The 24,881-nt window shown below is 48.3% G+C and overlaps 1 protein-coding gene across 2 annotated transcripts; it reads left to right on the forward strand.

The window, feature by feature from the left end:
- The first annotated feature begins 8,831 nt into the window (after nucleotides 1-8,831).
- PINK1 (PTEN induced kinase 1) lies at nucleotides 8,832-24,849 on the forward strand. Of its 2 annotated transcripts, none has more exons than XM_060015530.1 (8): nucleotides 8,832-9,267; nucleotides 14,715-14,999; nucleotides 16,409-16,509; nucleotides 19,709-19,891; nucleotides 20,781-20,944; nucleotides 21,895-22,022; nucleotides 22,358-22,594; nucleotides 23,417-24,849. In XM_060015530.1, the coding sequence occupies exons 1-8, from the start codon at nucleotides 8,872-8,874 to the stop codon at nucleotides 23,672-23,674; spliced, it is 1,752 nt and encodes a 583-aa protein (XP_059871513.1). In that variant the 5' UTR covers nucleotides 8,832-8,871; the 3' UTR covers nucleotides 23,675-24,849. The 2 variants fall into 2 exon arrangements, with proteins under 2 accessions (XP_059871513.1, XP_059871521.1); XM_060015538.1 differs by having other exon boundaries at nucleotides 19,712-19,891.
- Nucleotides 24,850-24,881: the final 32 nt, after the last annotated feature.

The following is a 24,881-nucleotide window of genomic DNA, read 5'->3' on the forward strand; positions in this document are numbered from 1 at the left end:
GGGGCATGCTGCCTTCTGGGGAGTGAGGAGGGTCAGGGAGGGGACTGTCTGTTGGTACAATTAGGGAGGTGAGGGCTGAATAAGGGAAGGAGCTAGGCTGGCCCTGTAAAGGGGACTGACAGCTCTGGGTGTCCTCCCTGGAGGAGTTGGCCTTGGGGTGAGCTTTGGTGGCTGGGGTACGAATAGGGTATAGATTTTCCTCTTTCCCAGGCAAGCAAGTTGCTGGGGACACAGGAAGTGGACAGGTAATTCACCCCTTCCCTGGGAGTCCTTTCTACTGAGATCAGAGCATCTGCAGGGGTTACTGCCCGTTAAGACTGGCTTTTCCATTACACACCCAGACCTACCTGCTACCATCCTGCCTTTCTTTAGAAGTGGCTGCTGCGGCCTCCAGCACACTCCTCTGAATGTTCTCAATAAAGAGGAGTGGAGAAAGAAAAAGAAGAAAGGAAGGTGAAAGAAAATAGGCCAAGATGTTAACATCAGTTAAACTTCTGCTTGATGCGAGTCTAGATTAGTGGTTTTTTTCCTTTGTACATGTCTGTATTTTTTAAATTTCCAAAACATTTTTTTTTCTATTTAACAAGAAAAAAATGGTATAGCACAATGGTTAAAAGTTTGAACTTCAGAGTTGAACAGCCTCCAAACCTTGTGGCTTTGGGCAAGCGATTTCATTGCTCTGAGTCTCAATTTCCTCGTCTGTAAATCAGGGATGACAGTTCCCAGCATACAGCATTGTCGTGTGGATCAAAGGAAATAATGCCCTATTGAGAGCCCAGTGCTGGGTCCTCAGTAAGCTCTTGATACATGCCAGCTGTTCCTTTTATTAAGGTTGACAAATTTGGGTCCTCTGATGATGGATTTGAGTTTTGCAAACAGGCTTTTACATTCATTTAACAATTGTTTATTGAGGGCCTACTGTGTTGCAGGGCTGGGACCTGACCCTGGGGATACAATAGTAAATAAGACATAAAATCCCTGCCCTCACAGGGTTCTGTCTAGCTGTGGCAAACGACATTTAATGATTCTAGTACTTCATGACAAGGGCCACCCAAGGGGAAGAAAGTGCTCCAGGGGCAAGTCACAGGAGGAGTGGAGCTTGCCTGAGAATGGGCAGAGCAGCCCTGAGGAGGGGATATTTCAGCCAGGGCACAAGAAGGGTCAGCCCATTAGGGAATGCGGTTTGGGGAGGGTCAAAGAATGAGGACTGTCTGGAGGACGAAGCCCAGTGTTCTTATACTTCATGGAAACAGACTGGGGAAGGCAATTTGCAAAGAAGGATTCCAGAAATTATTTGAACAATGTCCCCTTGGAAGAGTGACACTCATTTGGCTGCAGAGAAGCTGGGAAGTTTGTTTAAAATAAAAGCACTTTCATTTTGCAGTCCCACTGCTCTGAGGGCTGTGATTTCAGAGCAGCATGTGCTCTATTGTTCAGGGCTGTCTGTGTTTTTTAGGACCCTAAAGCTGAGTCCCAGATTCCCATGGACATATTCCAATGGAAGCATGTATATTTCTGTGGCTCTTGCCAGCTGCTGCTAATTGCTTATGTAAACTACAAGGTTCTTTAGGATTTCCTTTTGGGAGGGAAGAGGGCACAACTATGATTGATGGATGCCAGGGGTACTTTGGGTACCTGTGTCAGAAATGAAGCCAGAAAATGCTGTTCAAGAATAAATAATGGGGGCTTCCCTGGTGGCGCAGTGGTTGAGAATCCGCCTGCCGATGCAGGGGACGCGGGTTCGTGCCCCAGTCCGGGAAGATCACACACGCCGCGGAGCGGCAGGGCCCGTGAGCCATGGCCGCTGAGCCTGCGCGTCCGGAGCCTGTGCTTTTTTTTTTTTTATTTTTTTTTAAAAAAAAAAAAAAAAAAAAAAGAATAAATAATGGAATGGCCTAATAAGTCTCACACACACACAGTATTTTTTATACAATTATATGAGCACAGAAACAGACGTGGAAGGAACACCTAGTCTGTTAATAGTTTTTGAGGGGGTATGGGAAGGGGAAGTTAAGCGAGGGGCAATTAAAAACCTGTTTCCTGTTCTATGACTGAACAGGAAAAAAAATGGCATAATGATTGTGTTAGTTACCTATTGCTGTGTAACAAATTATGCCAAAATTTAGCAGCTTGGGACAACAAAAATTTATTATCACACAGTTCCTGCAGGTCAGGACTCTGGGCTAATCTAGGTCATCTCAAGGTTTCATACAAGGCTGTAGTTAAGGTGTCAGCTGGGGCTGCAGGCTCATCCAAAGGCTTGACTGGGGAAGGATCCACTTCAGAGCTCACAGGTGTGGTTGTTGGCAGGATTCCTATGGGCTGTTGCTGTTACCATTTAGTTCCTTGTCACTTGGACCTCTCTACAGGGCACTTTACAACACAGCAGCTGGCTTCCCTCAGAAGAAGCAAGCAAGAGAGCAAAAGAGGGAGCAAGACAGATGCTGGAGTCTTTTGGTAACCTAACCATGAAGGTGACATCCCATCACTTTTGCCAAATTCTATTCCTTAGAAGAAGTCACTAAAGTCCAGCCCACAGTCAAGGGGAGGGAATTCCACAAAGCCATGGTTGGGGGGGAGGAGGGGGTGTCACTCTAAAGATGTAAAAATTGAAAATGTACATAGACAGGAAAAAAGAAGAAAACAGAAAAGTGGGTAAGGGCGGCAGGAGGACCAGAAGAAGCAGGCCTGCTTGGCCCTGTTAAGGAGTTGACCTTATTCCAAAGGGCATCTATCAGTGTCAGACGGGGTGGGGTGGGGTGACATGGTCAGCTTTGAGCCTTAAATAGCTCAGTCTGCCAAATCAGGAGATAGTAGAGAACTGAAGGAAATCATAGAAGGAATAGCCAAAGGAGTAGAATAGCATGCCTCTGGGCTCAGAGGGAGTTGGAACAGGAGACCTTTGCTTTTCATGATGAGCCCATCTCTATATACTATTAGTGTTTTTTTAAACCAAGGATGCATATTACTTTTATTTAAAAGACTTTTTAATTTAAAAAAAAAACAGAAAGAATAAAAGAAAGAAGCTTGTAGAAAGGAGGTTCATTTAGCAATAATGTAGTGTAAATTCTAGAGAGCAAACTCAGCAGTTGATTCTGTTGTGGGCGGGGATTGAGCTATTTGACATTCCTGTTGTTTCCTTCTGGTTTCTCCTCTGGCTCACCCCTGGGAAGGTGGAGTGAGTCATGTGATTTTGAGTTTGAAAGATAGCCCAGCCCTTTCCTCTCTCCACCCCCTTGGGAGGGCTGGAGATCTAGCAGGCCCCATGCTGGGTGCTAGGGGATCTAAGGTTTAAAAATCACAATCCCTGTCATTACAGAACTGAATGTTTAGAAGGGGAGACAGAGTAGGGGCATCTAGCCCAGTCTAGGAAAGGTCAAAGAAGGCTTCCTGGAGGAGGTGACCTCAAGTATGAATGGGGATTCTTTCAAAGAGGTAAATTAAGACAAAGGGATCAGCATGATGCTTGGGACAACTGCAAGTAATTCGGTATTGCTGGACCACAAAGGGCAGGGAAGGGGGACGGCAAGAAAGATGCTAGGGCCAAAGAGTGAAGCACCTTCTCTGCCAGGCTAAGGAGCTTAGGCTTCATCCTGAGAGCAATGGGCAAGGGCAAAGAGCCTGTGAAGGATTTTAAGCAGCAGGTGACATAGCCATATTTGCACTTTGAATAATCACCGCAGGGCAGCAAACTTACTGGACTGCATAAACCACAGACTGTCTGAATGTCTCAACAACACCACACCTCCACCACCCATCACCACCACATTTGCATCCACCTTGCCCAGGCAAAACAGAGACACTTCTTCCCAATGAAATCTCACTCTCTGCCCACCGTTGTCGGATTCTAACCTCTAAAAGCTACAGCCCAGGAGTTCCAAGTAGCTGGATTTTGATCGGGCAGCAGCTTTGCTCTGTCAACAGTTTTAGCAAAAACCCCTTCCACCTCTGCTGGGAATTCACAGATAACATTTCTGAAATGGTCTGTGGATAAAAGATGTCGCTGCCCTGGGAAAACGTGTCTGTCTCCTGCCAAGAGGAGACAAAGAGCATTGAAATGGTGCCAAAGGACATCGTCCACGAGGGAAGGTCAAACAGCCCTCAACAGTTCTCTTTTTTAAGTCTTGCCTTTTTCCATTTTTATATAAGCATCAGCCTTTTTTGCCCCCATGTCCTTTGGGGGAAGGTTAAATGATGCTTCTTAGGAATATTATGCACTTTATCAAAACTATACATACAGTCTTGCTGCCTGGAGGGAAAAGGGTACAATGAAGACACAGGATGCCGCAGAGCAGAGTGTGTACCGGAAAAGGATCCTGTGGCCTCTCCAGCAGCCCCTCCCATTCTCCTCCGATTCTTGTGGCTGAGCATAGTAAAGGCTGCCTTGGATGTTTAACAAATATTCTCTGAATGAACGAGACTACTCCCAGACAGAATATTAAATCTGCAGTATAAACAGATATTTGAGCAGAAAAGCATATGCCGTATCCCTGAATTCACCTGCGTGGGATACCATTATGGGAGAACCTCAGGATGATTCCCCTGAGACCTGAGACATGGTACCACCATGGAAGACTTCCTTCTCAGGAGGACAGATGAGGACAGTGGAATCAGGGCCGTGATCCCTACGAAAGGCAGCCCCTGGGGCCCACACAATAAGGCTGTATCTCTACCCTGAGAAGGGAGAGCATGGAACCCTGTGATCCCTGCTGGAAGCTTCTCTGTGTAGAAATCCACTTGCTTGCCCTTTCTTTTGTTTTTTATTCTGTTTTGTTTTGTTTTGCTTGCCCTTTCTATACAGAGGTCTGCTGAAGAATTGAGCTTCACGCTGTGCTTGGTTTAGACGTGTCACAAGCACCTTAGATTTTTCTACAGAAGGAGAAATGAATGAGTCCAGTGCTCTCTGTTGAACAAGAAACTGCACTGTCTACAATGGACGGTTAATTAATACGAGCCTGGACATTCCATTTCTACACGTGGGTAGATTAAGCATCACAGGTTCAGCAGGTTTATTTGCTGCTTAGGGAAACAAACCCAAAGGCCAATAACAACTGCACTCTTTAACTCAGAAACATCAATGCAATGTCCCTTTAGTGAATGTCTTACAAGCTGCATAGTCATTACAAGCCTTATGGTAAAAGGTTACATTCCTAGGAGAGTAAAGAAAATTCTTTTCGTTAAAATATTAAATATCTCAGAGAACTTCTTGTTCCTTCTCAGTAAACATTAAAGAGCTGTAATGATAATGACACACAACAGATGGGTAGATTTAAACTTTAAAGGAGATCTTTGCCCCAACGGACTAAGTTTCCATGGTTGAGCCTGCAGTCACTGGAGTGTGAAGTTTCTCCAACCTTCTCTTCCTTACCTTTCTCCAAAGGACAATTTCAACGGAACATTTTAAAATTGTAATTTAAAATTCTCTGAGATTGATCAAAAAATTAAAGATAATATCTGATTTCCATGTGCCTCTATAAATAAGTTGGAAGGAAATTCATCTACTTATTTATTTATGTCTCTCCCAAATAAATATGATTGCATATGACAAGGAGCCTGCCATTTCTCCCCATAGGAGAGATCAGAACACACAAACTGCTGAAACAGTTGGCCACCTGTCTCCAGCCAGGGGTCCACACCATGGCCAAGCAAGCTTGGGACCAGAACTCTTCAGATAATTGAAGATCCCTCCAGCAACACCTGCTATTTACATGTCTCTTAATTTCATATTTAAGCAGGAAGGAAGGAGTGTGAAGCCTTTTGCTTGCTCTCTCTTGGTGTCCTGCCTTTTCTATCACACCATCATCAGAAGAATCAAAGTGAAGATGCTCCCTAATGTTGGCTGGCCATAAACAGTGGAAAGTCCCATCCTTTGTTCGTTCAGGAAAACGCTGACTGAGATGTGTGCTACAGCAGAGCAAAGTTCAACTCAAGGCCTATGATACAACAAAGCTCATTATTAAAATGTATTTGTTGTTTGAAACCAGAGTGCAATGACAATTAAGTAAATTCTGTGAACTTTATCACACTATTCAAATTAAGTTCATTTTTCAAAAAAATTTGAGAACATGAATGAGTTAGACTGAATTTTTTTTTTTGGCCATGCCGTGCCATGCGGCTTGCGGGATCTTAGTTCCCCGACCAGGGATTGAATACGGACCCTCGGCAGTGAAATCTCAGAGTGCTAACCGCTGGACTGCCAGGGAATTCCCTCAAAATGCTTTATTTTATTTTATTTTTTAAATTTGCTTCCACCTTTTCTTATTTTGTGTCTATTTTTTAAATTTTTTATTGCAGTATAGTTGATGTACAATATTATATAAGTTGTACTACATAGTGAGTCACAATTTTTAAAGGTTATATTCAGTTTATAGTTATTACAGAATATTGTCTATATTCCCTGTGTTGTACAATATACCCTTTTTGCTTATTTATTTTATACATAATAGCTTGTGCCTCTTAATCCCCTACCCCTAAGTGTCTGTCAACAGAAGAATGGATAAAGAATATGTGGTATGTATATACAATGGAATACTACTCTACCGAAAAAAAAAGAATGAAATGTTGCCATTTTCAGCAACATGGATGGACTTGGAGGGTATATGATGCTTAGTGAAATAAGTCACACAGAGAAAGACAAATACTGTATGATATCACTTATATGTGGAATCTAAAAAAATAAAACAAACTAGTGAATATAACAAGAAAGAAACAGAGTTGCAGATTTAGAGAACAAACTAGTGGTTACCAGTGGGAAGAGGGAAGGGGAGAGGGACAAGATAGACTGAATTTTTCAAAAACGCTTTATGTTAAAAAGCTTTATGTAAAATGCTTACAGAAATATTACACACAGAAAATTGCACAAATCAAAGTGTACATCTAGGTGAATTTTCATGACATGAGCATACCCGGATTAGGAAAGAAAACATCACCAGCATTCCAAAAGCCTCTTCAAGTCTCCTTCCAGCAACTACCCTTCCAAGGGCAACCACTATCCTGGCCTCTAACACTGTAGATTAATTTTGTCGGCCTTTGAGCTTTATATAAATGGAATCACGTAATATTTATTGCTTTTTATGTTTGCCTTCTTTAACTGATCAGTATATTTATAACATATATCCATGTTGTTGCCTACAGCTGTAGACACTTTTATGGCTGTTTAGTATTCCATTGGGTGAATATACCACAATTTATCCAGTCTACTGTAGATGGCCATTTGAGTTGTTTCTAGTTTTACACTATATGGAATAGTGTTGCTATAAACATTCTTGGGGAAACTATGTATGCATTTCTATAGGTAAATGCATACATAAAATAAAAAGTAAAATTACCAGCTCCCCACTTTATATATATATATATATATATATATATATTTATATATATATATATATATTTCAATATGTTTAAATTCACCAATTCAAAGATGGATCTTTTTGCAGTTGCCTTATTATTCGTATTTACTCCTATCCCTACTTACTATACAGCACAGAACCAGAGCTGTGCTGAATGTTGCAAATGAGCCCAAAAATAAATGGATTAGGCTGTGCCTTTCTACCCAAGCAATGCTGAGGTGGGTCTCAGGCCAGACAAATGTCTCCTTGCCCTGAAGCTCACCTGTCACACACAGAGATACAGGGCTACACCTACAAAAACATTCTACATCTCTTCCAGGGCCTCTTACCTACAACTATCCTTAGGGGTAAAGAGAATAGAGGTAGCCATGATTACAGCAACGTTTTTAAAATGGCAGCACCACAAAATATACCTCCTTAGCCTGGGGAAGGCATAGTCCCTTGTTAAACAATAACCCACTGACCAAATAAATCATGTAGGCCTTGTCTGGATCCCAGTTTGAATAACTGTAAAATAAGACAAAACAGCAGGGAAATCTGAATATTGACTGGATAGTAAATGATATTATGGAGCTAATGTTAATATTTTCAGAGGTGATAATAATATTGTTTATGCTTTCTTTAAAAGAGTTATCACTTAGCAATAGATATTTAGGTATTTACAATATAAAGTCATTACAATACGATGTCTGGGATTTATTTTAAAGTTGGGGGAATGGGGCATAGGAAGGTATGCATAGATGAATAAAATAACGGCCAGTTGTTGAGAATTGTTGAAGCTGGGTAATGGGTACATGGGGTTCAATATACTATTCCAATATTGTGTGTTTGAAAATTCCCATTTAAAAAAAGGCAAGAAAAAAGAAATCAGTACTAATCCCTTTATCGGCCATTTCTAACAGCAGCTTTGGGTAACAGGGCTCTGCCACTAACAAGCTGTGCGACATTGGGCAAGTCGCTCCACGTCTCGGGGACTCAGTTCACTAATCTGAAAAATGTGGCCTTTGGGTGCGATTTCTCTTGGAGTCCTAAGAAGCCAGCAGAGACCGTGGGCTTGTTGAAAGGAGCCTAAGGGCATTGGGAGACAAGGACCCAACAATCAGGGCAACGTGAACTTTAACCTCAGCTCTGACACATACGACCTGGGTCCCTCACTGCCCTCTCCATGCCTGTTTTCGTATCTATAAAAATGACATTCCTATCTCATTGGTGGGAAAATTAACAAATGTAAAGAGTCTGGCACGGTGGATGATAATAAATATGTTTCCCTTCTTAATTATTCGATTTTGCCCAGAACCAGCGATGTTCACACTGAGGACCACCCTGACACGCGACTCCTAAACCCTGGGTACAAAAGCGCAAGAAACTAACCAGCGCCCTCGCGCGCCCAGCCAGGAAACCGCCAGAGTGGTGGCCCCGCCCATTAGCGACCGCGCCTGCGCAGAGGCGCCGCCCCCGAAGTTTGTTGTTTTGTCCGGCGTCACCGACGCCTGCGGCGCCGGGAAGACCTGGCTGCGGAGCCATGGCGGTGCGACAGGCGCTGGGCCGGGGCCTGCAGCTGGGCCGAGCGCTGCTACTGCGCTTCACGGCCAAGCCTGGCCCGACCTACGGCTGGGGGCGACCGGAGCGGCCGGGCCCCGCGGCGGGCTGGGGTCGCGGGGAGCGCCCGGGCCAGGCCGCGGGACCCGGCGCGGAGCCGCGCAGGCTCGGGCTCGGGCTTCCCGGCCGCTACCGCTTCTTCCGCCAGTCGGTGGCCGGGCTGGCGGCGCGGCTCCAGAGGCAGTTCGTGGGGCGGCCCCGGGGCGGCGCGGGCCCTTGCGGCCGGGCCGTCTTTCTGGCCTTCGGGCTGGGTCTGGGTCTCATAGAGGAGAAGCAAGCGGAGGGCCGTCGGGCGGCCTCGGCCTGTGAGGAGATCCAGGTGAGCTCTGGCTGCGGGCGGGGGCCGAAGCTGGGGCCGGAGCAGAGGCGGGCGGGAGTCAGGTTGGGGGGCGGGGCTAAGCGCGTGGGCTAAGCGTGTGGGTGTGGTGAGGGGCGGGGCTGGGAGGCATGTACTGATTTGGGGCCCTGGGTCAAGATTTATCTTTTTTTTTAAGATTTAATTGTAATATTTAACACACTCTGCTTTTTTAAAAAATTTTATTTATTTCTTCTTGGCTGTGGTGGGTCTTCGTTTCTTTTCGCGGGCTTTCTCTAGTTGTGGCGAGCGGGGGCCACTCTTCATCGCGGTGCGCGGGCCTCTCACTATCGCGGCCTCTCTTGTTGTGGAGCACAAGCTCCAGACGCGCAGGCTCAGTAGTTGTGGCTCACGGGCCCAGTTGCTCCGCGGCATGTGGGATCTTCCCAGACCAGGGCTCGAACCCGTGTCCTCTGCATCGGCAGGCAGATTCTCAACCACTGCGCCACCAGGGAAGCCCCTCAAGGTTTATCTTGGAGCTGGAATTTCTGGGCAGTCATTGGTTAAGGCTCATTTTCTTTGTTACTGATCTCCTCGTACTCGGCCAGGACCTCACTTTTGTTTTACTGTCTTCCCTTCCTCAGCATGTTTTAAAAGATATGTTAATTATAGCTCCTCTTGCACCGAGGCCAATGACTTTCCATAAGTTTTCTAAAATTTAAGGACAACTAAATCATAATAACACTTCTATTCCTGAGGTGCCTGTCATCCACAATTTATGCATGGGGAAACATACTCAGAGAGGTGAAAGGTGAAGTAACTTGCTGAAGTCACACAGCTAATAAAGGGCAGTGCCCCAAGTCTGACTTTCCAGAGCCTGTGCCCTTAAACCACTGTGCCAGCCAGGCTGCATCCAGTTTAGCCAATTAGTGACATAATTGAAGCCACAGTAAAAAGCAAGAATAGCAGGAGAAAACAGCAGACCTAATGGGTTTTAGTTAACCTGCATAGAGTTATCAGAGGTGACTAGAGACACAGAGGTTCTTGGGCTTTTTAAATGTTTTAAATAGCTCAGAGAATTCTGTTTCTGCTCAACCAAAATCTGTATTTCTTCAGAGAAACAGAGCCAATAGGATGTGTTTATAAAAAGGGAGATTTATTTGAAGGAATTGGCTCTGCCGTTCTGGAGGCTGGCAAGTCCAAAATCTGCAGGGTAGGTGGGCAGGCTGGACACCCAAGGAAGAACCATTGTTGAGTTCAAGTCTGAAGGCCATCTGCTGGCAGGATCCCCTCCTCTTCCAGGGAGGTCGTTCTTCCTGGGGTTTGGAAACACTGAGTTAGTACAGCCCCTGCATTTCACAGCTTAGCGCTGAGGTCATGGAAGGTGGGGTGACTTGCCCAAGGACACAGCTGGTTGAAAACCAAGCAGTGTCTCCCATGTTTCCTGGTTTTCAGCCCAGTTCGTGTTACTCATCACCAGAGTGTCTCACATTTGCGCTGTCCCCTTTGGGGCTACAGGTGACACCTGACCTAGTCCCCAGCCTCTGTACTTGTCTTTTGCTGCAGTTCAACTGGCAGAAGCCAAGGTTGGCCAACTTGACAAATCCTACTTAAAATTAGGGAGGCTGTTTTTAAACCGAGGAGCTTGACCCCCTAAGCTTACCATCCTCCATGTCCTTTCCTCACACTTCACCTTTCTGTGACTTAAAATTTTTGATTAGTTGCCAATTAATTTTAAAAATTCGGACATTTGGCTTCTTTTGAAAGAAAATCACCAGATCTGGCAACTCTAGTGCTAAAATTCTGTATGGTGTCATACTGGGGTAGAACACTGACCAGTGCCTTTAGATGCATTTGGAAAGCATTTGGGGGGAAAAAAAAAAGCCTATATAAAATAGGCAAAAGACATGAATATATATTTCACCAAGAGGAGATACAGATGCCAAATAAGCATATGAAAAGATGTTCAACATCACTAGCCACTAGGGAAATGCAGGTTAAAAATACAATGTGATATCTCTGCATACTTATTAGAACAGCTAAAATTTTAAATTTAGTGATAGTAGCAAATGCCTGTGAGGATGCAGAGAAACTGGACCAATGGTGAGAATATAAAATGGTGCAGCCACTCTGGAAAATAGTCGGCTGTTTCTTACAAAGCTAAACATGTATTCGTTGTAGGACCCAGCCATTGCAGCCTTGGGCATTTACCCAGAGAAGTGAAAACTTATGTTCACACAAAAACCTGTACATGAGTAGCTGCTATGGAAAACAGTATGGCAGTTCCCCCAAAAAATTAAAAGTAGAGTTACCATATCCCGGCAATTCCACTTCTGAGTATATATTCAAAAGAACTGAAAGCAGGGACTTGAACAGATACTCATACACCTACGTTCATAGCATTATTCAGAGTAGTCAAAAGATGGAAGCAACCCAAGTGTCCATCAGTGGGTGAAAAATAAGCAAAATGTGCTATATACATACAATGGAATATTATTCAGCCTTAAAAAGAGAGGAAATTCTGACACATGCAACACCGTGGAGGAGCTTGAGGACATTATGCTAAGTGATATAAGCCAGGCACAAAAAGACAAGTACTGTATGGCTCCACTTATACTAGGTATTTAGTCAAATTCATAGAGATGGAAAGCGAACAAGGGCTGGGGAGAGGGGCTGGGGAGTCACTGTTTATTGGTATAGAATTTCAGTTTTGCAAGATGAAGAAAGTTCTGGAGATGGATGGTGGTGATGGCTACACAACAGTGTGACTGTACTTAGTGCCACTGAACTGCACACTTAAAATGGTTAAAATGGCCAATTATGTGTATTTTACCACAATTCTTAAGAATAATTTTTAAACACAGATGTTCACGGCAGCATCATTCATAATAGCAAAATATTAAAAACCCAAACATCCTTCGGCAGGTGAATTGTTAAACAAACCCTGGTACAGCCATACAGTGGAATACTAAGCAATAACAAGGAGTCAGCCATCGATAGGTAACAACCTAAATGAACCTCAAGGGCATTATGCTTAGTGAAAAAAAGTCAGTTCCAAAAGGTTACATCCTGTGCGATTCTATTTATATAACAGTCTTGAAATGACAAAACTGTGGAGGTGGAGAACAGATCACTGGTTGCCAGGGGACTGGGACGGGTGGGGGTGGCCCAAATACAAAGAGGTGGCACAGAGGAGTCTGTGGCGACGGAACACGCTGTCTTGTTGTGGTGGCGATTGCATGTGTCTGTACGGGGGATGAAATTGCATAGAGTTACACGTGCGCACGCGTGCACACATGAAAGAATGCAGGTCAGAAAAGATGGTGAGGGACTTCCCTGGTGGTCCAGTGGTTAAGACTCCGCGCATCCACTGCAGAGGGCGCGTGTTCCATCCCTAGTCGGGGAACTAAGAATCCACTTGCGCGCGGCCAAAAAAGAAAAAGTGAAAACTGAGTAAGGTCTGTAGTCTAGTTAACAGTAGTGTATGTTGTCACTTTCCTGGGCTTTGTACTAGTGCTTTTTATAAGATGTCACTTGTGGGAAACTGGGTGAAGGGTACACAGGACATTTTGTACTTTTTTTTTTTTTGCTGCTTCCTGTGAGTGTATAATTATTTCAAAATTAAAAATTTTAAAACATGTATCTCATTCTCAAAACCATGGTTGCTAAAGGATTACTCTACGAGATATTGCTTCCACTCCACAGAGTTTGGAAACTAGTTGGCAAGGCAAGACAGACTTTCGTTTTTAAAAAACATTAGAAGTTATCATACGAGGTGTGTTAGCTCATAGGTTCTCAGTGCTTTAGGAATCCTCCAGGAGGAAAGGTTGCTGTGGGCTGGCTGTCAGGACTGGTTATAGGGGAAGCAGGAGCTTGAGTTGGGACTTGATGGATGAGTAAGGATGAGCAGGTAGAGTGAAGACAATAGAAATAGGGGGCGGGGGAGGGGAATAGTTTGAGCAAAGGTTCAGGGAGAGGCATGTGAGAGACCAGCACGGACAGTGCAGACCAGCCTGCAGAACAATTTTCCCATGTAGGAAGTACCAGGACAAGGTACCGAATAACCTATCAGGTTCTTGAACCTGATGAGTGACACGTGAAAGCAGTGTGGTTTCATCCGGCTCAGAAGCAGGTGAAGGGAGGACGTGAGTGGGAGAGTCTGGAGCTGAGTGACTAACCATGAAGAGGGAGGGGTCAGCAGGTCAGATGGGATTTGAGGGGGAAGGCAGAGTTTGGGTGACTGCAGAAATGATGTCACCTGCCTGGAGTAGGCAAGAACCCCGATTTGGGGGAAATAGCCTCGATCCCAGTGCATCCCCACAGCACCTGCATTTCCATCTATGTCCCTTCGAACTCTTGTATTCTTGTTTCCTTTCTGCAAACAGAATGGCCCACCAGATTCCTAAGAGGTAGAGACAGGAAGACAGATGTATGGTCAGGCCACTCAAGATGGCCGTCCTCTTGCTCTCTGTACATCCCCTGCTGGACCAGTCCCTGCTTCACTTACATCCTACTCACGGGAAGGTGCTCGCCCCCTGCCCCAGCTAGTGATTGTTCTAAGCCTTAGGCCAAAACAGCTCCACCTGCTAGTTTATTAAAGGGAAACATCTGTCCTCTTGATGGTCATTAACGTGAGGGGCTGTGAGGGACGTGCCCCAGCCGCCGGTTTCCCTGGTAACTGATGAGCCAACCTGATACCAATTTCCCTATAAATGGTAGCCTCCTTCTCCCGCGACTAGTGAAGATTAGTGAAGATTGCTGCCATGTCCTGCCTACTGTCTGCCACACACGTTGGGATGTTGCTCCAGGACCTTATGCTGCAGACGTGTAAGATACCCCGTCCAATAAACCATTGATGCCTTTGTCACTGTCTCCAGGCTCTTTCTTCAGTCGTCTCAAGGCTGGGCAGATACAAGGCTTGCAGGCCTGTGGGCTGCAGCCCAACAACAGGCCCTGATGACTCGGCTCCAGGGAGCCCCCTTATTTTACCCCCTGGCCTGCAAAAGCAGCCTGAGCTCATTCCCAAGTGGGAGGGGTGGCTGCTGACCACATGCTTCTGCCCATACACAGTTCTTGGTAACCGTCCAATACCTGCCTGCCGAGGTCTTTGCAGAAGGAGCCGTCTCCATAATCAGAAACCCCCAAGCTTGTGCTGGGAGCTTGACAGGCAGCAAAGGAGTGATGTGCCCGTTGCAGAATTTGAGAGTTCTGACCTCTTAACTAATTCATGTTCTGTGTTGGGCTGTCTCGGTGACTGCAGTGAAGTGACACTTCGAGAAAAATTACTCTGAGTAATGAGAGAGAAAGCAGGATGGCCTGAGCCCAGGACGAGCAGTGAAACCCAACTTGGTTGTGTTTTTATTGGCTCTTGGTCTTGTCAGTGAAGAGCTCGCCTCACTGTACCTCCGCATCCCTTCACTGAAGCCTTTCTGGGCTCCCTGGCTCACGGTGCTTGCTTTTTTTCTTCACAGGCAGTTTTCACCCAGAAAAACAAGCTGCTCCCTGACCCATTGGACGCTAGACGCTGGCAGGGTTTCCGGCTGGAGGAGTATCTGATCGGGAAGTCCATTGGCAAGGGCTGCAGTGCCGCTGTCTATGAGGCCACCATGCCTGTGTTGCCCCAGAACCAGCAGGTGGCAGGGAGTATCGGGCTTCTTCCAGGGAGAGGCCCAGAGATCATTCCACGAGGAGAAGAGGAGCAAGCCCCACTGGCCCCTGCCTTTCCCTTGGCCATCAAGATGATGTGGAACATCTCGGTAAGAGTGGGGCCTTCCATCTTTAAAGTCGGCGTTTCTCAAAATGCCCATCTTGGGGGAACCTCACGGCGCTTTTCCCAGGCAGTAGATAGGAAACAACACAGATTCTCCACAGTACAGGTGCCTCACGCTCTTGCACAAGAGTCTGAAGCAGCATGTCTCAGACTGTAATATGTCCACGCATCACCTGGGGTCAGGTTAGAAGGCAGATAGATCGTGGGCAGCTGCTGCGGGGTGGAGCCTGAGACTCCCACCTGACCCCCGCCACTAACGAGCCCCCAGGCGATGCCCATGCTGCTGGGCCGTGAGCCACACTGAGTACCAAGTTCCTAAAGTGTCCAGGCCGATCAGTTGATTTCAGGGCTGCAGTCTGCAAAGGCCTCTCTCTCCCTGGCCTGCCACGCTGGGCACGAGGGGCCGCACGCCTCCCACCGCCCCTGCAGACCCAAGGCTGGCTTGTCGCCTCTCTGCTCTCAACTCTTGCAGAACTCGACACTTTGGGAAATTGAGTATTTTTCCCACCTGAAAACAAAGACTTCTGTCCATTTAGAGTAATTTATCTTGCCATTACATGGGGGGGGGGGTGGGAGGAGAGGTCAGGAAATTCATCAAGACCTGATGCGTTTCCTCCTGCCCAGAGCATCTGTCCGAGGCTAAGGTGGGACACAGCCACACAGCTCATGCTGGACACTGAAGGATGCAGGTTCAGGTTTCGATCTGGGGAATGGAGGTTATTAGACTATACGTCCACGCTGGGCTGATAGCTAACAAGTAGCCAAGTCCTCGACCTAGGAAACATCCAGTCTTAGTATCAAAACTCCCACTGGTTGGGGCACGACAGCAAATGCATTCACAAAAGCTAAAAGACTTGATTCTTAAAGGATTCTTGACAGGTTTCACAAGTCCTGAGAGCTGTTCATAATGAAATGAGGGAAATAAGGTGCTTTTCCTTGTTTTGTGTTTTTTACTGGGTGATGAAGAGGGCTGTTCTGTGATTCGGCACGAGTTTATCCAGCAGGGGCTTGTCGGGCTGGGCCTGTCTGCTGAAGGGAGCCTGCGAGGGTGAGCGTTAGTGCTCGGTGGTCAGGTTTGAGCCTGGTGGTGACCGGAGGCACCTATGGCAGGAAGGAGGGCCCCTGCCTTGATCATCTTGACACCTCCTCCTGCCGTGGGCACCTGAGCTGTCAAAGAGTGTGAGGCGTGGGGAGCGTCCTCTGGGTTGGCATGGATGGCATCTCTGCCCTCTCTCTCCCAGGAGACACTCAACTTGGCCTCCCACTTCAGAGAGGTTATCTTAGCTTGAAGGTCAAAACCAATTCTAGGCAGTAGCTGTCCTGGTCCAGGTTATAAGGAGGGCCTGGACTTGCTTGGGCCTGTGTAACCCTGGATCCATTACGGATGTGTTCCAGGCGGGCTCATCCAGCGAAGCCATCTTTAGCACAATGAGCCAGGAGCTCGTCCCAGCCAGTCGAGTGGCCTTGGCCGGGGAGTATGGAGCAGTTGCTCACAGGTAAGCACCCATCTGCCCACCACACAGAGCAGAATCCCCACCTGTGCCCTCACCGCTCAGCACAGTGTCTGACACGACACACAGTAGATAATAAATTCTCACTGAATGATGTAGCCAGTGATGGATTTTCAGTTGGTGGATAATTGGGAAAGACTGTAGACGGTCCGACTCTGGTGGAAGATGCAGGTGGCCGACTCACGCTGGAGTAGGGAGAGAAGGCCGTCCAAAGCTGCCCAGTTCAGAACCATGGGAAATGGATCTGGTTTCTGATGCCTAAGTAATGCCCAGGTGGAAACAAATCGAACTCTGTCCCCAGCGGAGGCAACGCTTACTTCACGAACAGCTGCCGTGACCCGATAGTGCCAAGAGTTTTTTTTTAATGGCCTGTTCTCCATGTGACAGAGGAGCCTGAGAAGTCGGGAGCAGAGTCTAGCGTGGTAAGTGCTAGAATAGCGTACGCTCAGGTGCTGAGGGAGCCCAGAGGTGCGTGTGTTGCAGGGGTTCGGGGCCATTCAGAAAGGCCTCTTGAAGGGACAGTTTGTTCTGCCTCTTGGAAGATGGATAGCCATTAGCTAGGCAGAGAAGTAGGAAAAGAGGCTCCCTCCACAGAGGGAAGAGTCTGGATGGCAGCCGAAGCTCACCTTGGCTTTGCAAACCCACAGGTTGTAAAAGATAATACTTGTGCCAGAGGAGACGCTGTGCTCCCTTTAGTATTTGCAGACCCCCAGGAAGAGGTGGCCCGCTGCATTTTTGGTGACTTACTAGAGGGTTCGTCTGTAGATCAGAAGCAAGAAGGTGGAAATGGGGACTTAAGGAAACATACGTGGAAGACCCCTTCCAGGGCTTGGAAGGCTCTAGTGTGACTGACGGTCGGTGCAGGCCTAGGGAAGTAGCTGCTTGGTGGGCTTAGCCCTGGCCTCCTCTTCTCCGGATTCCTTTGTAGGGAAGGGTGGGTGTCAGCTGGTTCCTAGGGTCTAACTTTATCCTCTGGTGCTTCCTTTTGTGGTGGAAGCGTCAGCCAGCTGACATGGCGCTGCCGTGCAGACCTGTCACTCTCCAGTATTCTACCCACTTTAGTTTTTTCACAGCATTTATCTCCATCTGTCCTTAAATCGTAGATGTCTTTGTCTTATTTATTCATCGTCTCTGTGGCTGCACTGAAAGCTCTCTGAGGGCAGGGCTTTTATGTTTGTTTACTGTGTACAGCCAACAGCTCAGTGAATGTCTGCGGAATGATTAGATGAATATGGTAGAAGGTCTGTTACCTAAAGTACTGATGACATCAACTCTCAGGAGAAAGACTCCAAGACCCTGAGAGCACTGGGTGGATTTCTTCCTAGCCTTGCTCCTCTAGGGACCTCAGACTCAGCCCTTGTGATCTGCTCCTGGGGCTGCTTCTCCCACCTGATTTCTGATCTTCTCCCGTTCACACCCTATGCTCCACCGTGGTGAATTCATATGCCCTTACCAGATGCACACAGGCCTCTTGTGTGTGCAGTTAGACACACACACACACCCCACACACACGCACGCACACACACACACACACACACACACACTCCGGTCCTGCTCCAGTTCTATATACACACACAAACACACACGAGTCTCCCCAGCACAGCTACACGCCTCCTCTGGGCTCTCGTGACAGCCAGGCAGCGCTTTCCCACTGTGGCACTGACAGCCTTGTGCTGTGATCCTGACTCTCCCACTGGCCCTAATGGCCCCAGGCTAGGAACAATGCTTTGATTCCTTTGATCGCCTAGGACAGGGGCCCATTTGGGTGGAGTCCAGAGGAGCTGTACGAGGCCACATGGTGGACCGGCTTCAAAGCTCGGAACTGAGGCAGCTCTGAAGACAGAGCATGTGTCGAACTCTCTGTGTTGTCTTGATGTCTCTGGGCTTCTGCTCCATCCTCCTCCTCTGCCACCCAGCGTCCTTATTTCCTACCCATGGCTACACCTCTGGCTTCCCTCAGGCCTCAAGTTCATGTGCCCAAAGCACAGTGAGGGCAAACAATACTGAAACATCGGAGTTTGGAGCAGAGAGATTTATTGCAGGGCCATGCAAGAAGGGTGGCTCATGCCCAAAACACCCCCGAACTCCCCCAAGGGTTTCAGCAAAGCGTTTTTAAAGGCCAGGGGAGGCGAAGGGAAGGGGGTCACAGGGTATGTGATCGGCTCGTGCACAGTTCTCTGACTGGTTGATGGTGAGGTGACAGGGTGGTGTCACAGGGGTTAACATTATCAATGCTTAGGCGCCAGTAGGTCTGGGGGCCATGAGCCCGTGGTCATCAAGTAGTTAGCACCTTCCATTTGGTGGGGGGTTGTCACATCTGTAAAACAGCTCAGGAATGTGCATCAGATACTGTTATCCAGGTACTTTGGAGAGGAGCTAAAGCAGAGGATACGGGGAAAGGCCCCGTAGGGTCCTGCTCTGTAACCGCATCAGCTCCATTGCTGACTGCCCGGGTACTGCCACGTTTCTTCACTCACTCACTCCACAAAGAGAGACTCTCCCCTTTTCCTGCCAGCCACTGGGCCTCAGACATGACTGCAGGCTTGTTGCCCTTGGGGTAGGTGCTCACCCTTAGTCCCAGCAGCTCTGAGCCAGGGGCAGGTGGTTTTGCAGCCCTGCTCATGCAATCCCAAACGTGGCCATTGTGTCTGAGCGGTAGGTGTGGGCATGGCAGCAGGTGACATCTCTACTATGAACTGCATGTGTATCCATTCACTCAAAGGTTTATTGGGCTCATACTCCATGCCAAGTGTTATGCTAGAACTTGGAATCGAGGAGATTCTAGGTCCTTTACAAGCATTAACAACTTCTTGAGGTATGTTACCACCTTATCCCCCTTTTGCATTTGAGACTGAGCCCAGAGAAGTTAAGCAACTTGGCCAAGGACTTGGAGTGGCAGGGGTGGGATTCAATCCGAGGCAGTCTGATTCCAGGGTCTCCTCCCTCCACTGTGTTCTGCCACCTGGGATGGATGGACAGTGGACGGACTGGTGGAGTCACTGAATGCAATGAGTCATTGTGGGTTTCCCTTCCAAAACCAGGCTCTGCACCTGGGGCAGAGTTGATACGAGGAGCTAGCTGGGCGCATAAATGCATGTCGGTATTGAATGAGGCCTTAGACTGTTATATTTCCAAGTGTCATATCTGCTACTGGCCTCATGTTTGTCCCACTTGGCTGAAAAAGAAGATCCAAGGGGGGTCCCAAGCAACTGGCCGCACACCCCAACGTCATCCGCGTCTTCCGCGCCTTCACGTCGTCTGTGCCACTGCTGCCAGGGGCCCTGCTCGACTACCCTGACGTGCTGCCCCCGCGCCTTCACCCCGAAGGCCTGGGCCACGGGCGGACACTCTTCCTTGTGATGAAGAAGTAAGTGTCGGGTGTGGCAGGCCCTGTAGTGAGCAGCATGCCTGGAGCCTGGGGTTGCAGGGAAGAGGGATCCCCGCCCTCTGGGAGGCCAGTTGTCCCTTTAGGACAACTTTTCATGAAAACAGAAACACGTGTTGAGTCAGAACATACTTTTCCCCTAGTGCTGTTAGTACCTTTGGCTGTTGCCCCCTCTATGCTTACCTCACCTGGTTTCTTAACATAAACTGTTCTCCTTCCTCCGTCCCTGCACCCCTGGCATTGCCGTATGGGTTTTTAAGGAAACAAGCATCTGTACTGTTACTTTTAATAGTGAGGCCCCAGCTCTTACTTCCTAATTTCAAGATGGTGGGTGGGAACAGAAAGGATACTTGGGGAAAAAGGAAATCAAAATGTTCAGGAAGAAGAGGAGGGGCTCCCCTGGTGGCCCAGAGGTTAAGAATCTGCCTGCCAATGCAGGGGACATGGGTTCGAGCCCTGGTCCGGGAAGATCCCACGTGCCACGGAGCAACTAAGCCCGTGTGCCACAGCTACCGAGCCTGAGCTCTAGAGCCCGTGAGCCACAACTACTGAGCTTACGCTTTAGAGCCTGCGAGCCACAACTACTGAAGCCCGCACACCTAGAGCCTGTACTCTGCAGCGAGAGGCCACCACAATGAGACCCATGCACTGCAATGAAGAGTAGCCCCCGCTTGCCTTCATTTCTCTTTCTCTAGAGAAAGCCCGTGTGCAGCAACAAAGATCCAACACAGCCAAAAATAAATAAATAAAAGATAAATAAATAAAATTAAAAAAAAAAAAAAGAAGAGGAAAGGCCATCACGCTAATAGGAAATAAGGTGCTCGGGATCCTTGGTGCACAGTAGCCGAGGCCCTGTTGCCCTCTCTGCCAGCTACTCCTGTACCCTGCGCCAGTATCTTCATGGGAACAGCCCGAGCCCCCGCCTGGCCACCGTGATGACTCTGCAGCTCCTGGAAGGGGTGGCTCACCTGGTGCAGCAGGGCGTCGCACACAGAGACCTGAAATCCGACAACGTCCTTGTGGAGCCAGACGCAGGTAGTTGCCCCGCTGCACCTCCAGGCAGTCCAGGGCACACTGGACTTTAGGTCTGGGGACGTTTAGGAGCCTTTGGGTCTTTTTTGATTTTTATGTTCTAAGTTGTTATGTCTTAGCTCTGTACACAAGAGATGAGCACTCCCTCCTTCAAGATGGAGGTTTTTGTTCTCTGTGTAGGACCCGTGGAGTGGTGGTTAACGGTTCCCAGGTTCCTTTCGGTTGTCCGCTAACAGAACAGAAACCTCAGTGGTGGACATTTTCTTGAATAAAGTGAAAGAGAGGTAGACTTTAGCTTAATATAAGAAAGAATTTTCAAACAGTGAGCACTACTTGAATGTCAGCCCAGCTGCCCCTGGCAGTGAGCTCCCCGTCACTGGAAGCACTCAAGTGAAGCTGGATGGTCACTTGCCTGGGGATCCTGTAAAAGAGCCATACCGCTGGTCAATTTTGAACTAGAAGATTTGAGATAATTAAATATGCAGTTCTAGGGGAACTGGCTTTTTAAAGGAAGTCTGTATGAATCCTTTTACAAATAATTCATAACGCACCTATTTTTTAGGTTTGGATTTGAGGTTTCAAGTTCAAAGGCTCTTGGCGGTCATTTGAGCCAGCACCACCTGATCAGTAAAACAAGAGCTGCTCCTTCGATCTTGGGAGAGCTCCAATTACTAGATTATTTAGATTGGGACAAATTTTATCCCGTTCTTTGCGTGGGGGTCTTGATTTCCTAGAGGCACATCTGTACTTGTGTGGCTGGCCCCGCTCAGCTCTCCGGCGAGTGGGCAGCTGTCCAGGCCTTGCTGGCCTGTGCTCCTGGGTCAACACGGAGTCCCTGTGAGCCCCTCGTACCCACATCCAAAGGGTGGCTTTAGTGGAAACATAGGACCTCGGGCAGTGGGGGGGGTTGGTGGGGGAGACTCGGCCACTCACCTCTGCCTGTCCGTCTGCAGACGGCTGCCCCTGGTTGGTGATCACAGACTTCGGCTGCTGCCTGGCTGATGAGCGTGTCGGCCTGCAGTTGCCTTTCACCAGTTGGTATGTGGACCGTGGTGGAAATGGCTGCCTGATGGCCCCTGAGGTGAGTCCTGCTGAGCGTGTCGGGTGCCATCAGCAGAGCCTCTCCCACCAGGTTTCCTGTTTACTCAACACTTTCATCTTCTCTGACCCACAATGTATCAGAAGTCCCTTCCCTGCCTCTTTGCTTAAATCTGGATCTGATGTTCCAGGAGATGTGCGTTTTGTCAGCCCAAAGCAGAGCTGAGCAGATTCTCCTGCATCTGAGCTACAGTTCCCTCAGGTTCTAGTTTCCCTGGGACAGAGTTCAGATTACTCTGTGAGTTGGGTGCTGTGCAGGAGCATGAATAGTTTAGGAGTACCAGCAGCATGAGTGCTCACCGGTTGCTTTCTGAGCAGGTGTCCACAGCCTGCCCTGGCCCCCGGGCAGTGATCGACTACAGCAAGGCTGATGCCTGGGCGGTGGGAGCGCTCGCCTACGAAATCTTCGGGCTCCCCAATCCCTTTTACGGCCAGGGCAGGGCCCGCCTTGAAAGCCGCAGTTACCAAGAAGCTCAGCTGCCAGCACTGCCCGAGTCGGTGCCTCCGGAGGCGAGACAGCTGGTGAGGTCGCTGCTCCAGCGAGACGCCAGCAAGGTGAGGCCATCCCCAGGTTTACAGGGATTGTGTGGATGGAAACCTCAGTTCGTGTTCCAGAGTAAAGGTCAGGGTTGGGCAAGCACTAGAGTGACAGGCGGCTCCTCTGTCTTACAAAGGTAAAGGCCAAGTATAGGAGACTTGTGTATAGATAGGAGTACGGGAGCTGGCCACCAAATTAGTCAGGATTCCAGCAGTTCAACTCCTCTTGGTTTTAGTTGCTTAAAGTTACTCAGAGGGAAAGAGATGCAGTTTTAAGAAATGTTTAATGAAGATGTAGCTTAAAGAAGCAGCTGAGATCTAATCAGACAGATGTGATGACGTCTCCTAAGAGATCTGGACATTGTGAAATTACTACAAAGGCTAACATATTTGAAACCTGGATTGGAGTGGCAGGTCCGGTTGAGGTGGCATGTTTAGTGGCAACAGCCTGGACAGACCAGGGCTCAAACTCCTGTCCTACCACTTACCCCTCACCGTGTGCGGCAGGCTGTCACGGTCACGGTAGGTGCTCGCTGCTGCCCGTCATTAAGTCGTGACAACTCCCCTCACCCCAGACATGGCTCCTGGGCCTTCCAGGGTGGGGAGGCTCTTCCAGCAATGCACACTGCCCCCCGCCCCCCACCAATTTGTACCCATGGAAAAGCCAGGAGTGTGTGTCTGTCAGGTGAGTGCAGGGCATTGTAGGAGAGAGAAGGGTGGAGAAGAATTTGCTCGGGGTCAGAGAAGGGACGGCCCTGCAACGAGGATGCATTAACAAAGCAGGCTGTGGGTGAAGACTTTGTCACAGGTTCTAAGCATCAGCTTCCCTTCCTGTTACAGAGGCCATCTGCCCGAGTCGCTGCTAACCTGCTTCATTTAAGCCTCTGGGGTGAACGTACTCTAGCCCTGAAGGACCTGAAACCAGACAAGATGATTGGCTGGCTCCTCCAACAGTCAGCCGCCACTCTGCTGGCCAACAGGCTTGCAGAGAAGAACTGTGTGGAAACAAGAATGAAGATGTTATTCCTGGCCAACCTGGAGTATGAAGCGCTGAGTCAGGCAGCCCTCCTCCTCTGCTCGTGGAGAGCGGCGCTGTGATAGCTGATGGAGCTGGTGAATGAATTACTAAAAGAACTTCCAGTATCTGTGTCATGATGGTCTGTGAATGCTGAGGGAGGGGCTCCTAGGTGAGGGGTGTGGGAGTCGGTCAGGAGAAAAGATGGTGCAGGGTGGGCCAGTCAGCCAGAGAGAAGGCCTCGGGTTTGGCAAGCGGAAGGAACAGCTCGAGTTCACAGTCTAGCTGCTGACGCGCTCAAGCAGTGTGATTTTGATGCATCATATAACCTGTGTGGACTGAAGTTCTCTTACCTCTAAAATGAAGAAACTGGTCTGGATAGAGGTCGGCAAACTTTGTCTGTAGAGGGCCAGTACTCAGGCTGTTGCAGCTACTCAACTCTGCCATTGCAGCGCAAAGGCAGCCTTAAATACGTAAGCAAGTCAGTGTGGCGGCTTCCCAATAAAGCTTCATTTAGGGACACTGAGATTTGGATTTCACGTGTCACTAAATAGTCTCAATTGTTTCCAACCACTTAAACGTAAAAACTGTTCTTAGCTTGCAGGCCTACAAAAAACAGGCAGCAGGCCAGACTGACCCACAGGCCAAGTTTGCCAACCCCTCGTCTAGACGAATTCAGAGGGCCTAACTAACGCTAAAAAGAAACGCTGGCTAATCCCCAGGCCCCTTTGTGTATCAGCGCTAAATATGTGACTAGCTCTTGCGTACAAATCCAAAGGAATGAGCCCGCTGTACCAGGCGAGGGGCTACTCGGGTGTAAGCTGCTGACCAAAAAGTCCCACCTTAAGCTCGTGTCCTGTCTTCACAGACCTCTGAAAAGGTAGTGACCGAGCAGGTGAGGCCGAGCTGAGGCGGGTCAGACCTGCGTTCCACGTTAGAGTCTGCGTGTTACCTGCGCTAAGGCAAACGTTCGCACAGGTCAGGGTATGCAGGTATCAGAGTGAAAAACGCTGAAGTGAGGCCTGAGATGTGGGAGCCTCTGCACTTCAGTCACGCGTCCTGGAACAGCTCTGAGGGTGCTCTGGAGGAAGCATCGCCACGGAGCTCGTCCAGCTACTGAATTGAGTCTAGCGGAGCTAACATGACTGATGAAATGGGAATTAACAGTACAGTGTTTTAAACTCGCTAATTCTCCCCTTCTGACTAGTGTTTCTTACAGGAATTGTGAAGAATTAAATGCATATTTACAACTGCAGAACGTGTATGTGCCTGGAACTGAATACTTGGCTC

Source organism: Delphinus delphis, chromosome 1, assembly GCF_949987515.2.
Source record: "Delphinus delphis chromosome 1, mDelDel1.2, whole genome shotgun sequence".
Lineage (NCBI taxonomy): Eukaryota > Metazoa > Chordata > Mammalia > Artiodactyla > Delphinidae > Delphinus > Delphinus delphis.

Excerpts from the sequence above, each read along its gene's own strand:
- PINK1 (XM_060015530.1), top strand. The coding sequence starts at position 8,872 with ATGGCGGTGCGACAGGCGCTGGGCCGGGGCCTGCAGCTGGGCCGAGCG. Across the intron at positions 19,892-20,780 it reads CTCTTCCTTGTGATGAAGAA|CTACTCCTGTACCCTGCGCC; the intron begins GTAAGTGTCGGG and ends CCTCTCTGCCAG. Across the intron at positions 20,945-21,894 it reads CCTTGTGGAGCCAGACGCAG|ACGGCTGCCCCTGGTTGGTG; the intron begins GTAGTTGCCCCG and ends GTCCGTCTGCAG.